At 35.8% G+C, this 16,146-nt stretch overlaps 1 protein-coding gene across 1 annotated transcript in view; it reads left to right on the top strand.

The window, feature by feature from the left end:
• Window positions 1-16,146, top strand: part of pard3ba (par-3 family cell polarity regulator beta a) — a gene marked incomplete at its 5' end in the record, with an annotated part of 217,436 nt that overhangs the window by 101,368 nt on the left and 99,922 nt on the right. Inside the window, 3 exon segments of the mRNA NM_001328558.1 lie at window positions 1,832-1,961; window positions 3,803-3,915; window positions 12,183-12,227. Of these exon segments, the coding sequence (NP_001315487.1) occupies window positions 1,832-1,961; window positions 3,803-3,915; window positions 12,183-12,227 (288 nt within the window).

The following is a 16,146-nucleotide window of genomic DNA, read 5'->3' as shown; positions in this document are numbered from 1 at the left end:
GAGATATTTCAGAAAAGTGCTGCTAATATTGATCAGAAGTCAGTTATCGAGAAGCGTTTGTGAGTGTGTTTCTCATGTGTTAGATGATTCAGCCTAAGTGAATTTGGTCAAGTGTGTCTTATTCATCATAATGGAGGATTTTCAGTTGAAAATAGCTCACCTTAAAAAAAAAAAACCTGTATGAATTTCTTTCTTTTTTTTTTTTTTTTTGCAGTGGAATGTAAAAATGTCAGGGTGTCTTTATCAACATCCAAAGGTCAATTAGTTATATATATATATATATATATATATATATATATATATATATATATATATATATATATATATATAGTTGTTTGATTAGTAATAACAAAAACAGGAAAATAGTGCGCTGTCGCTTTGACTGCCCCTCTCCCAATAGGTTGAGCATGTTTTTACTGTTTTAAATAATGACTGTTAAAGGCAGTTAAAGAATGCTTTAAATATTTTCTTGCACACACAACATTGTTGTTTTAAAAACAAACAAACAAACAAACAAGCAAACAAACAAAATCTTACACTTGATTTTGGCATTTTGGCAAACAAGAAAGCTTAAATTAAATTAAAGTTAAAAGAAAGTTAAATAAGAATCTGAAATATTTTATTATTACTTTTAATTTATTATTATTATTTTATTTATTACTTAAAAATAGGTGGTTTTATTATTCAAAAATGTTTTATTTTGAATATTTTTCAAATAAAGTGGTCTGATATTTTCAGATTTTTCATAGTAGCTGTATCAATACTGGTACTTTTACCTTAAACCCACATGTATACCATTTGGTAGAGGCTGATATTTTAGAAATGATGGGATGTGTTGAAAAAAAAGCGCATTGAGTGTGTTAACTAGCGACATTAGGAGTTAAGAAAAGTAAGGTTAAGAGTTCAAATTGGCTTTTGACATGGCTTTCATTTTCAACTCTTTACGTTTGTTTACTACATAACAAACAAGGGTAATGTGAGTAATCCCTTAACGTCGCGTTTTGACTTGACTTATGTGGATATGATGCAATAATTTTTATAAAAGATTTTTCATAATCATTGCAAGCCAAAATCAAAAATTAATTTCGATTACTTGCACAGCCCTATTTCCTATGATAATTAAACGTTAAAAAAACGGCTTGTTAATGCTGCTTAATGTTACTAAATTAAATTTTCATTCAGCATCTAAAGCATGGGAACAAATAGTCCTCGCTTCATACTACAATTGACTGGAGTAGTAAAGGGTCAGTATGTAAGTTGGACACCCAGTGGTTGAACTAGGTATTACATTCCTGGATTAGAACAAATGCAAGCGCAGGTTGCCAGATTGAGCTTTGCTTTGAGAGCCTTTCTGAATAAATGAATTAAATATGGGATTTTCATGAAGGCATGCCGGGGTGCTGAAATATAAAATGGCTAAAGTGGCAGTGGGTGGGTTAAAAGAACCAAAACAAAGACAGCATTCTGGCACGGAAAACACATTTTCAAAGCAGAATATCTGACTTCACCATTGTTTTTTTTTTTTTTGATAAACAAAACAAAAACATGTTCACTTTGCATGTTTCTTAAATATCTGCATATTATGGTATTTTTGTGCTTTAGAAGAGTCAAAAACTTACATACAGCACCTCTAGCAATTGACCTACCAGGCTGGATTGAGATTCCCCATTAGTTTTTACCAGCCCACTTAAAAATTTGATTCAAGGAATTTTTATTTATTAAAAACTATGACTAGTTGACTTGTTAATTTCTCTGTTTTATACAATAAACATGACAGATGACTGAAAACCAGCTCTATTAATGTTACCATAAATGGTTTATTTCCATACAGCTCCATACAGACCTCATGGTGGACGTCCGGAGCTGCTGGAGGTGGATTATGGGGAAGATGATTTCCCTCCTCCACCTTCTGATCTGGACCTGCTGGAAACAAACCCTCCACACAAACACCAGCCAAATCGGTTCGTTCTAGAGCTCAAAGAGATAATAATCATAGATCAGAGGTTTTCTTTGAGAGTGTACTATTTGAGATCAGATAATGGAGTGTTTTTGAACGTCATATGCTCTTTCATAGCCTGAAAAACAATCAAACCATGCAGAATCATTATTTATGCCTTTATCTGTTTGTACCATCAAATGTTTATTCAAATAGCCAGTTTTATTTATTTAGATGTACAGTAGATATTCATACACACACACACACACACACACACACACACACACACACACACACACACACACACACACACACACACACACACACACACACACAAACAGACACTTATTCCTATATCCTGGTGGGGACTCCCGTAGACATAATGATGTTTCTACTATACAAACTGTGTATTCTATCCCCTACCCCAACCCTAGAACTAAACCCAACCGTCAAAGGAAAGTACTTAATTTTGTCTAATTTACAATAACTGGCCACTTTATTAGGTACACCTTACTAATACCGGGTTGGACCCCATTTTGCCTTCAGAACTGCCTTAATCCTTTGTGGCATAGATTCAACAAGCTACTGGAAATATTCCTCAGAGATTTCCACCATATTTCCTATCTATGACATGATAGCATCACGCAGTTTCTACAGATTTGTCGGCTGCACTTCCATGATGCGAATCTCCCATTTCACTACACCCCAAAGATGCTCTATTGGATTGAGCTCTGGTGTCTGTGGAGGTCATTTGAGTACAGTGAACTCATCGTCATGTTGAAGAAAGCAGTCTGAGATGATTCAAGCTTTATGACATGGTGTGTTATCCTGCTGTAAGTAGCCATCAGAAGATGAGCACACTGTGGTCATAAAGGGATGGACATGGTCAGCAACAATACTCGGGTTGGCTGTGGCGATGACACGATGCTCAATTGGTACTAATGGGCCCAAAGTGTGCCAAGAAAATATCCCCCACACCATTACACCACCACCACCAGCCTGAACCATTGATACAAGGCAGGGTAGATTTATGCTTTCATGTTGTTGACACCAAATTCTGACCCTACCATCAGAATGTCGCAGCAGAAGTCGAGACTCAGCAGACCAGGCAACGTTTTTCCCAATCTTCTACTGTCCAATTTTGGTGAGCCTGTGCAAATTGTAGCCTCTGTTTCCTGCTCTTAGCTGACAGTAGTTTCACCCGGTGTGGTCTTCTGCTGCTGTAGCCCATCCGCCTCAAGGTTGGATGTGTTGTGTGTTCAGAAATGCTCTTCTTCATACCTCGGTTGTAACGAGTGGTTATTTGAGTTACTGTTGCCTTTCTATCAGCTGGAACCAGTCTGGCCATTCTCCTCTGACTTCTGGCATCAACAAGGCATTTGCGGCCACAGAATTGCCCCACACTGGATATTTTCTCTTTTTCAGACCATTCCATTTCCCTAGAGATGGTTGTGCGTGAAAATCCCAGTAGATCAGCAGTTTCTAAAATACTCAGAGCAGCCCATCTGGCACCAACAACCATGCCACATTTAAAGTCACTTAAATCCCCTTTCTTCCCCATTCTGATGCTCAGTTTGAATAATTTAGCGTTGCATAACAGATATGCATGACTTTTTTAATGCAATAAAATAAAAAACTGCTATTTTAAATAATGATTATAAATATGACACTATTTCGTTGTGTTTTGAGCAAATACATGCAACCTTTGTTAATATAATTTAAAACTTACAGTAATTTGAAGCATATTATACGCATATAAGCTTATTATAGTGTGTATATATATATATATATATATTTATATTTATATATTTGACCAACCAAAATGAATTCAGCAGAGAATACAAATAAGCAATATCTGTGTTTTAGGCCTGAAATGGAGCCTTTTTCTCAAGTGAGCCACCCCACCAACCAACAATACCCTCAACGACAGAAAGCCCCAGAATACTCCACCAACAAGACGTCCAAGAGCATGGATTTAGGTATGAGACACACACACACGTATGTCATGATTTTGCTAAGTACAATGTGATCCTGGATTAACATCTATGTAGATCCTGGAACATCATTTTAGTTTGAAAATGTGATCCACACCTATTCCCCACCCCTAAACCCAACCATAACTGTAAATTACTCCAAAAATCAGAGCGGAATAATAGTTGGATAACAATCATGTAGAAGTGCATAAACCTAACCATAAGCCTAAAGTTAACTAAACGGTAAACATATCCCTTAATTCTGATTGGATGATTGGAATGTTGTTTAAGAATGAGCATAGATGTTGATCCAGGAACAGTTGGTGGCACACACACACACACACACACACACACACGCACACACACACACACACACACACACACACACACACACACACACACACACACACACACACACACACACACACACACACACACACACCACCTGTACTAGAAACCACCCACAAAAAGAATCTCCATATACAATAAAACAACAACATAGTATAGACACGGCTTTATCCAGTACCAGACCAGTGCAAATGCATCCGTGGAATCAGCAGTCGCCCGTCTCGCTGATCTTAGCGCTTGGTTACCTTGACCTGTGTGTGTTTGTATTTGAAAATTTAGTGTGCAACCGTTTGTAAAGCTTTATAAAGGTTAAACTAAAACCTTTTTATTTGCCGATTTTTGGTCAGTATTTTTGAGCACAGTGGAAACCGATTGCTTTCGCTCCAAAATAAAGCCACATTTCCCAGTATTAGCCACGGATGACCCTGATAACTTCTCCTCTCTCTTTTCCCCCCACCTTCGGAAACATGAGGGATATTTCAGTGCTTCACAATGGGAAGTTTTCGGCCGTTTCCAATTACATTTCATTAGGGTGGAGTATTGGCTCCAGCGCCACTGCCACTGCGCTAATCTCCTCACCGCTGAAAGCTGATTGGTTTTCATTACACACATCTCATAGTGTCGTGCTTTGCTGCCATCTTTTATCCTCCATCCAGACCTTTTCCCCTCTATTTATTTCTTTATCTTTCTCTCTCGCTTTTCCGTTTTGTTCTTTGGGTTACTCTTTCTATTTTTTTTTTCTGTGTAGGCCTTGTGGTCTGTGGTTCAGTTGCTGTCTTACTTCCTTTTTGTACTTCTTTTTGATAAGTTTATACAATCTTTAAGTTGAGATGAACTCTTGTAAATATATAAAAACAATTATAATTGTTACAAAAGCATCAGCATTTGTCAGTCATATATGCATAAAATGACAGACTAAATTTATTTTTTGATTTTATATATATATATATATATATATATATATATATATATATATATATATATATATATATATATATATATATATATATTTTTTTTATTATATATATTATTTAATATATATTTTTATTTGATATAATTTTATTTTATACATTTTTTAGTTATTAATTAAGTGTAGTTTTTATGCTTGTGTGTGTGTGTGTGTGTATAAATAATTTATTTATATATTTTTATTTTTTGTAATTATTATTATTATTATTTGTTTGTTTTTATTATTTTTATGCTAATGTAACATTTTAAAGAATTTACTTATTTATTTTATATATTGTTATTTAGTTATTTATTAAATACATTTTATGTTAAATTAACTGTACATACATTTGTAAATTTTATATATTATTATTATTTTTGTTGTTTTTTATTATTTTTATGCTAATGTAACGTGTGTGTGTGTGCATGCGTATTTTTTAATTAAAAAAGTATATTATTTTTATTTTATATATTTTTATTTAGTTATTTATTAAATACATTTTACTTTAATGTAACTATATAAACAAAAAATATATAAGATTTTATATATATTAATATTTTTATATTATTATTTTATATTCATTATAAAAAAATGTTATGCTAATGTAACATTATATATATATATATATATATATATATATATATATATATATATATATATATATATTCTTTATTTTATATATTTTTATTTAGTTATTTTTAAATACATTTTTATGCTAATGTGACTGTATATATACATTATATATATATATATATATATATATATATATATATATATATATATATATATATATATATAGTAACATTTAAATATATTGCATCTTATTAAATAATATAATATAATATAATATAATATAATATTATATAATATTATATAATATAATATAATATAATATAATATAATATAATATAATAATCTATGTACATAAGTTGCTATCTAAAACAAAATAAATAATACTTCATACGACCCTTATGTATCATACAGTGTTTACGTTTGCAGTCATTGTAAAAGTGAAGTGAAGTGAAGTTTTAAACGTGAACTTACAAACCTCTATGCAAATATAATCTGGGGGTTTCCATCATAGATATTGTTTTTGGAGGATTTCGGGGTAATGGATTTCCAGTCAGGGCCGTGGCTAACGCGACTGAAGGTGGGAGCAATTTCAGACGTTTACTCTAGCATCAACCGATGTTAGAATAATACAGGTCATTTATATCCAAATGCAAAAATAGCTGCTGTATTTATTCATCATAATTTACAAACATTTCAGCAATATATCCATCCACCCAAGGGTCCACTTTTCTTGTCCTCGAGGCACATAATTTCAGTCTGGCTAGTGTTTTCCTCTGTGATATTGGGAAACGTTGAAAGACAAAAGGTTTTCCTCAGTCAAGCGTGATCCCTTGGAGAGGTTTGGCTGGAGTTCTGGAGCCTAGCGTTTGGAGTTTTGGCTCGGTTTGTGTCTCTCAGAGAGAGCTTTACTCTGCCAGTCGCATCATTAGCAGCTGTATGTGTTTTTCTGGGCTGGAGTTCATGCGAAAATGCTCTTAATTTCTCATTTGCTGATTGCTTTCAGGCCATTTACCTTTACTTTTGATGCAAAAGTGCAACATGCCAGCCAAATTGGGTTTTATCAGAACATGTATAACTAGATTTTTGCTTTTTGATAGACATTATTTTGGTGCTGTAATGGCATTTGGGATGGTTGATATTTTTGTTTTATAGTTTTATTTGTATTTTTTGAGAAGTTTTTTGTGTGTATTATGTGTTGAACACCATTATTAACAACACCTGATTAGGGACTGACAGGATCAGGGTGATTTCTAGTGGGTTATGAATGTTGCTAAGTTCTTTTTGTAAGTCTAGAACTCTTTCTGTAGCATTGAAAGTGGTTATTATTGTGTTTAGGGTTGCTTCTGAGACATTTTTAGATGTTTCTAGTTTACCCTGAAGAAACCAGTTAAAACGCCCTATCAGTAACCCTGAATGTCCTAGTAGCACACAAAACAGAATGCTTTAACAACCCTTCTAGAGGGTTCTGGTGGCTTCTAATGTATTCAGCTTGTTGCTAGGACAATCCGACTGGTTGCTAGGCTAATTCAGCTTGTTGTTTCTAGGGCAATCGGGCTGGTTGCTATAGTGTGTTGGTTGTCTGCTAGGGTATTGTGTATGTTGCTATGTTTTTTTTTTAATGGTTACTATGGTGTTTGGTTGCTAGGGTGTTCAGCCTGTTGCTAGGGGAATCTGACTATTTGCTAGGATGTTCAGCTTGTTGCTAGGGAAATGGTCCTGGTTGCTAAGACTTTTGTTTGTTTGTTAGGTCATTCTACATGCTGTTAGGGTTTTCTGGTTGCTAAGGCATTGCTAAAGGGCACCGTTTGGTTGCTAGAACATTCTGTTTTGGTTGCTGCTAGGATATTCAGTGTTACTGCTTGGGTGTTCTATCTGGTTTCTTTTAAAGGGTTCTTTTGAACCTTGTTGCTAGGACAATCCGACTGGTTGCTAGGGTATTAAGCTTGTTTCTAGGGCTATCTTGCTGGTTGCTATAGCATTTTGGTTGTCTTCTAGGGTATCTCTTATCTGGTTTCTTCTAGAGGGTTCTGGGCGGTTGCTAGTGCATTCATCCTGTTGTTAGGACAGTTCAACTGGTTGCTATGGTATTTCATTTTTTTAGGCTAATCTGGCTGATTGCTATGATGTTTTGGTTGTCTGCGAGTGTACTCTGATTGTTGTAATGTTTTTCTTTGTGGTTGCTATAGTGTTCAGTTGCTAGGGCATTCAGCTTGTAGCTTGGACAATCTGACTATTTGCTAGGATATTCATTTTGTTTGCTAGAGAACTCTGGCTGGTTGCTATGGTGTTGGTTGTCTGCTAGCATATTCTAATTGTTCTTATGGTTTTCTGTGTGGTTGCTATGGTGTTTGGTTGCTAGGGTATTCAGCTTGTTGCTAAGGCAATCTATTTGCTAGAATATTCCGCTTTTTTATAGAAAAATCTGGCCTGTTGCTATGGTGTTTTATTAGGTTGTTAGGTCACTCTAAATGTTGTTAGGCTTTTCTAGTTGGGCATGTTGAGGTGTTGCTAAAGAGCACTGTTTGGTTGTTAAAGCATTCTGTTTTGGGTGTTACTAGGATATTCAGGGTTACTGATGTGTTTTAACTGTTTCTTCTAGATGGTTATTTGTGGTTGCTAGGGTATTCCGCTTGTTGTTTGGTTGCTAGAGTATTCCACTTGTTTCTATGTCAATCTGGCTGGTTTCTATAGTGTTTTGTCTCTAGTTGTCTGCTAAGGTATTCTGATTGTTGCTACGGTTTTATGGGTGGTTACTATGGTGTTTGGTTGCTAGGGTATTTAGCTTGTTGCTATGAAAAATCTGGCTGGTTGCTATGGTGTTTTGTTTAGTTGTTAGGTCATTCTACATGAAGTTAGGCTTTTCAGGTTGGTTGCTATGGTGTTTTGTTTGGTTGTTAGGACATTCTACATGTAGGTAGGCTTTTCTGGTTGGTTGTTATGGTATTGTGTTTAGTTGTTAGGTCATTCTTCATGTAGTAATGCTTTTCTGGTTGGTTGCTATGCTGTTTTGTTTGGTTGTTAGGTCATTCTACATGTAATTAGGGTTTTTTGGTTGGTTGCTATGGTGTAGTGTTTGTTCGTTAGGTCATTCTACATGTAATTAGGGTTTTCTGGTTGGTTGCTATAATGTTTTGTTTGGTTGTTAGGTCATTCTGCATGTAGTTAGGCTTTTCTGGTTGGTTGCTATGCTGTTTTGTTTGGTTGTTAGGTCATTCTACATGTAAGTTAGGCTTTTCTGGTTGGTTGCTATGCTGTTTTATTTGGTTGTTAGGCCTTTCTACATGTAGTTAGGCTCTTCTAGTTGGTTGCTATGGTGTTTTGGCTGGTTGCCATGTTATGCGGCTGATTGCTTGATCTGGTTATGGTAAATATGAGCAACAATTATAGCGATGCTTGCTTGGCAAGCTCAGCCAAATATAAATGGTATAAATATGGGTATGTGAGTGTGGTTGAGCTCGTGGAGGATGTCTTTGCAATCTTTAGTGTGTGATTTTTGGATGTTTTTCTGCATGCGTGAGTGTGACATTGTGTCTGTGCTTTGTTGAGTGTGGATAATCCAAATTTGTCGATGCTTTCAAGCATTCAAAGCCAAAATATTATTTCTTCCCCCTTTTTTATTCTACTATACTTATTTTTTCCCCACTCATCAGCCCTGTCTGTGTTCTCTCTCATACGTGTCCATGTGTACACACACGTGTGAACCCACACCGGCTCACACAAGCCTCTCATCCAGTGTTATTTCTCTGCTGGGGAAATTGAGCTCATAAAAGATGAAAAGGCTTATTTAAGAGAAATTGCAGTGTAATGAAACCCCATTATTGTATCCCATGGTGCAATGCCTGTGGCAGCAGCTGCTCTTCACTGCTCAATCCTGTTTGTGCGGATTAGTCTCTCTCTCTCTCTCTCTCTCTCTCTCATGCACACTTTCTCATTTTTCAGCTCTCACACTCAGGCCCACACACACTAATAATTCCCTGTTTTCCTCCACAGGGCACTACTGTAAATGTCTTAGATGTGTCATCATGGCTTACGTAGATATAGACACTCATAGGCTCTGCAAAAAACAAACAAAAAAAAACAAACATATATTTTATGCACTAGCGTTTTGTTCTTGATACAAGATTCTTCTGTTACACTGTCAAAATTGACAACATCATATTTAAGTTGACTTATTAAACTACTTAAAATTAGAGAAACAAAAAATTACAGTAATAAATACAGTAATTACACTAAATGCTATTATACTTTAAACTATATTGTGTTAACCTCCTAGGGCTCAGTGGCCACATACGTGGACGGCATATTTTACCTCATGTTTTACTGTTTACTGTTTTGCATGTTTTTCAAGGCAGAAATAAAGAGTTTTTCATTCTATTACATAAAGGTGACTTTATTGTCTTTTATGGAAATTCGGACTACGAGTCCACATACAGTTGAAGTCAGAATTATTAGCCCCTTTGTTTATTTTTCTCCCCTCGGAGAGCCGATTTTTTCAACACATTTCTAAACATAATAGTTTTAATAACTCATTTCTAATAACTGATTTATTTCATCTTTACCATGATGACAGTAAATAATATTTGACTAGATATTTTTAAGACACTTCTATACAGCTTAAAGTGACATATAAAGGCTTAACTAGGTTAATTAGCTAGGCAGGTTAGGGTAATTAGGCAAGTTATTATATAATGATGGTTTGTTCTGTAGACTATCAATAAACAAATTAGCTTAAAGGGGCTAATAATTTTCCATAAAATGGTGTTTAAAAAATTAAAAACTGCTTTTATTCTAGCCAAAATAAAACAAGTAAGACTGTCTCCACAAGAAAAAATGTTATCAGACATACTGTAAAAATTTCCTTGCTTTGTTAATCAAAAGGGGGGCTAATAATTCTGACTTCAACTGTGTATATGTGTGCGTGTGTGTGTATGTGTATATATTATATATATATATATATATATATATATATATATATATATATATATATATATATATATATATATATATATATATATATATATTGCCTGTAACATCATACAAAGATTCAAGATACAGATTTAAGAACCAGACAGAACTGTTGTGTGTGTATATATCCTATTTTTGCCTCTTTGTTATGATTTTTGCTATGTGGACACAATGTAACTGGAGCTGTGTGTGTGTGTGTGTGTGTGTGTGTGAGAGAGAGCATGTGTTCATATGGGTGTGTTTAGGCAAGCACAGATGTTCTCAGCTGTACAGAAGCGTAACTGGCCCTTCACAGTTCGTCCTAATTAAAAGCAAGTGTGGCTACTTGCAGAAGAACAGAGAGAGAGAGAGAGAGAGAGAGAGAGAGAAAGAGAAGGAGAGCGAGGGGAGTGAGAGTGAGAGAGATCTGTTGACCAACATTTGGAACAAGACAAAATCTAAATCCAGTTTCGGTTCAGTCAGTTTGTGTAGTGTTGTTCTTTGGATTCATATGAGTATTGCAGTCGCCTCTGTTAAATGAATATACAAGTTGTTATTAATGTTCACGCTATAAGAGGGACACAATTCAAATTAAAATGTAAATTTAAGCTTTCCTTTTATTGACACTTTTTCATTTCAGTTTTCATTTTCGATTTCATTTTCAACTTCAAGCTGTATGCAAAGCCTGTGCTCATCAGTGGGAGGGGCGTATTCAAGTGACGTCGAGTGCTTTCACACACAGAGCCCGAGGGCAGAAGCAAGGTTTTGATGGATGGAACGGAGTGAGTTACTAGTGTAAATACAGTATAACAGAAGTAAAATGGCAAAAACTGTTAGTCAGCTTTTACGTGAAGCAGCTGCTGCATTGGTACAGCAAGAGGAACAGGGGACACAGGAAAACCAAACGTCAAACTTCCGTACACTAGTAACTCACACATAGTAACACACATACATTCTACTATCACGTTCCTTTTTTTTATAATCACAGCTTTTGCATGGGTAGTAGCGTAGGCACATTTCCACCCCTGTTTTGTGGGTGCATACGCCACATCTATGAACCACAGTCTGGTTTAGCCAGCTTTTAGTTTATTTATTTATTCATTCATTCATTTTCTTTTCGGCTTAGTCCCTTTCTTAATCCGGGGTCGCCACAGCGGAATGAACCGCCAACTTATCCAGCACGTTCTTATGCAGAGGATGCCCTTCCAGCCGCAACCCATCGCTGAGAAAGTTTATTTATTTATTTATTTATTACTTTTAAAGACATTTATATGCAACTTTCAACTTAAAATAGAACTTCAGACGCATACAAATGTGCATTTTAATAAAAGCACTCTGAACAAACACAGCATTACACACGTGTGTCCCTGTTTTGAATTTGCATCCCATCTGGAATGTCCGTAGGGAGACACAAATGTGCGCTTGAGGAGCTGATGGATGTTTTATGTTTGTGTTTCAGTGGCAGACGAGAGTAACATGGCCTCCATTCAAGGACAGAGACCTGGTAAGAATTTAAACACACAAACACAGCAACAAGCCACACGAGGACGTCATTTTACTATGCTTAAAGAGAGTTTCGTTAGGCATGCTAATCTATTTTTTTTGGACAAAAATAGCAACAGAAATGTGATAAAAGACACAATTGTTAATCATTTTTATTAATAAAGAGTAAATAAGTTATAGAGTTTATCGTCCAGACTCTTCCACCATCCTGCTTTAATAGCATTTTCTGATACCCGGCTGGCCCGAGATCAAGCATGTGATCAGCAGAGCCCTGTGTTAGTTGACTTGCTGGCCAGTAATCTGACTCCAGATCAGTGCCTGTGTCTCAGCCAAGTCAAATGAAGATAAACGGAGGGCGACTGCCGGCCATTTGTAGCCTGTCAGTGGAGGCGAGAGAGTGAGTTGCTGCAAGGAGTGATTGAGTTAGTGGAGGAAACAGACACACAGTGTAGAGCCGTGACCACAACATGAAAGCAAGATCACAGACACACTCAATTCAGATCAAAGCGGATGGTAATGGTTAACATTTGAGGTATTGATAAATAGTTTTGTTGGTTTTAGAAATGTGTACAGTTATTAGCTCTTCCAATTTGTTTATGTTCAATCCACTTCATTTCTTCATTTTGTCCCAACAAAAACAAATTGTGTGGAACCCAGCACTTTACCGTGTATATACAATAGAGTATATATGTACATACCTTACTGTTGTGCAATTATAAGGAATAGCAATGCCAATAAAGGCTTTTAAATATTTTTTTCTCATTTTTTGAGTGCCTTGGACTTACTTTTGCTGTTTATTCTGATGAATCCCTTACCCAAAAAGTATCGACACATTAATTAAGCTACCCCTGAGCACTTATGTTTGATTTTGGATTTATATCTGTAAAAACAAATAAAGTCAGAACTATTAGCCCCCCCCCCCCTTCTTTTTTTGTTTTTAAATATTTCCCAAATTATGTTTAACAGCGCAAGGAAATTTTCACAGTATGTCTGATGATGTTTTTTCTGGAGGCAGTCTTATTTGTTTTATTTCGGCTAGTATAAAAGACGAATAAAAGAATAAAAGGCTATATTTTTTTCTTATAAGCCCCTTTCACACATACAGACCTTTCCGGAAAATGGAAAGGTTGTATGTGTGAACAGGTCCTTTTTGAAAATACCGGTAAATTCGTTCTGGCTATTTTCCGGAAAGAGAAGTTGTAACATTACCGGCAATTTGCCGGAATGCTGCGCTGTGTGAATGCAGAAGGAAGATTACCGTAATAAGCGCGTGCACGTCTAGAACGTGCTGACGTGAGACGTCTGCTTTAGCCAATCACAACAGTCAGACGCATTTACGTCCGCGCGGTTTGTGAGAATAAAAACCTTTGAATATTTTTCCAGACACATTTAGCTGCTAGAAGTTAGTCAGATCACGTTTATATGTTCTTCTTAATGCCAACTGTGTAAATAATCATCGATGAGATGCTTATGATAAGCCGTTGTTTGTTTACCTTCAAGCTTTGCGTGTGCCTTTGAAACAGCCTGTAAGCGCCTGCACACGCACATATTATGAACATCTCGACATGAGAAAGTGATCCTGCGGAAGTTGTTCACAATATTGATCATCCACAGAGTTTGTAATGTAGTCAAATGTTTACAAATACAAGCGCAGCCGTTTAAAGCTTATTTGTGGTGAATGATGTCAGAATTTACCGGTATTTTGGAATGGATGTGTGAATGCTCTTTTCCGGAAAATTTACGTAACGTCCTCGCCTGTGTGAACAGCGCTTTTTTGAATTTACCGGTAAAGTCATTCCGGAAATTTTCCAGATATTTACTGGTATCACTGTGTGAAAGGGGCTATAGTCTACAGAACAAACCATCTATATGCAATGACTTGCCTAATTACTGTAACCTGCCTAGTTAAGCTAATTAACCTAGTTAAGCCTTTAAATGTCACTTTAAGCTGTATAGAAGTGTCTTAAAAATATCTAGTAAAATGTTATTTACTGTCATCATGGCAAAGATAAAATAAATCAGTTATTAGAAATGAGTTATTAAAACTATTATGTTTAGAAATGTGTTGAAAAAAATCTTCTCTCAGTTAAACAGTAATTGTAGAAAAATGAAAAGGGGGCTAATAATTCTAACTTAAACTGTATGTTTGTGTGAGGGAAAAAAAAAAAAAAAAAAAAAAATATATATATATATATATATATATATATATATATATATATATATATATATATATATACATACTCTGTAAAACCCAAAAATTTAAGGAAACTCAAACCATTCAAGAAAATCGATTGCAACAAACCATTCAAGTTCAACAACTAATCCTAATGAGTACTGTAAACTTACTCCATTTGAGTAAACGAAGCAATTTAAGCACAGTAAAACCAAAGTTTAAAAAAAACTTATCTATATGAGTACTGTGAACTTACTCCTTTTAAGTTATAGTAATGAGGTATTTCGTTAACTCATTAACCTTCAACGCTGAGTTCAAAACTGTTTTCAGTAGAGTAGAATTAACTTTCAGTAAATTGAGTTAACTACACTCTTTTTGTTTGGTAAAGTTGACTGTTGGGTTTTGCAGTGTATATATAAATAATGTGTTTGTGAATCACTTATAAATATTTGAAAAACATTTTAATTTCATATAAGTCATGAATAGGCGAAGCAGTGGTGCAGTAGGTAGTGCTGACGCCTCACAGCAAGAAGGTCGCTGGTTTGAGCCCCGGCTCAATTGCCGTTTCTGTGTGGAGTTTGCATGTTCTCCCTGCGTTCGCGTGGGTTTCCCCTGGGTGCTCCGGTTTCCCCCACTGTCCAAAGACAAGCGGTACAGGTGAATTGGGTAGGCTAAATTGTCCGCAGTGTATGAGTGTGTGTGTGTGGATGTTACGCAGAGATATGTTGCGGCTGGAAGGGCATCCGCTGCGTAAAATCTTGCTGGATAAGTTGGCGGTTCATTCCGCTGTGGTGACCCTTGATGGGTAAAGGGACTAAGCCGACAAGAAAATGAATGAATGAATGAATAAGTCATGAATATATGACTGTATATACATTCATATATTAGTACATATGTGCATAGTTTATACACGCTTGCATTCACTCAACTAAAATCGGACAGTAGCTGTATTGTGTGCACAGATCTCCACACACATGGCATTGGATCATAAATTATATCATAATCAAAAGCACATGCACACAGTCTAGATTGAATTTTAGCGTCTCTCTCACAGCACGTGCATGCATGAAGACACACAGTGTAATTTGCATGCACCGTCTACGCATAAGCATCTTGTGTACTTCTCAGGGGTCAGGGACAATGGTAAATACATGGACGGCTGATTGGAGTGTAGTTTTACAGATGTGAGATCCGATAGATATTGACAGGCTGCAGGCCATTCTGCTGACGCACTCATTTTTCTCTCTTTCCTCTGGCTCGCTCTACCTACGCCAGACTCCTTTATATGCTCTGACATATTTCATTATTAGGATGGTCTTGAAGACATGGCTTCTCAGAGTTTAATCTGGCTAAAAACCTCCTGCTAGTGCCAGCCAAGCCGACCACTGCGGTACTCCAAGACCTCTCTCTCTCTCTCTCTCTTCTAGCGTCTGAGATTTTTTTTCCAGTAAATTCAGCATCTAGTCCTGCATTTATGCTGCCTCTTTAAAGATCCTCTGGATTGCTTTAAAATCTGTCGTTTCTTTTAAAGTATAAAGTAATGATTGAAAGATGAAAAGGGGGCAGAGCATGTCAATTTGATCTCTTATTCAATTATTTAGTCAGTAGCTATTGTTTGTATTACAGCTCTGCTAGTCAGTGTCATTGAATTAACAGGATAGTTCACCTAAATAGTTTTAATTCTATAATCATTTACTCACCAATTACTTGTTCCTAACCAGGTTATTTTTTGTTCTGTTCTGTTTTG

This window comes from Danio rerio, chromosome 1, assembly GCF_052040795.2.
Source record: "Danio rerio strain M-AB ecotype USA chromosome 1, GRCz13ab, whole genome shotgun sequence".
NCBI lineage: Eukaryota > Metazoa > Chordata > Actinopteri > Cypriniformes > Danionidae > Danio > Danio rerio.
This window is presented reverse-complemented; position numbering and strand designations above follow the sequence as displayed.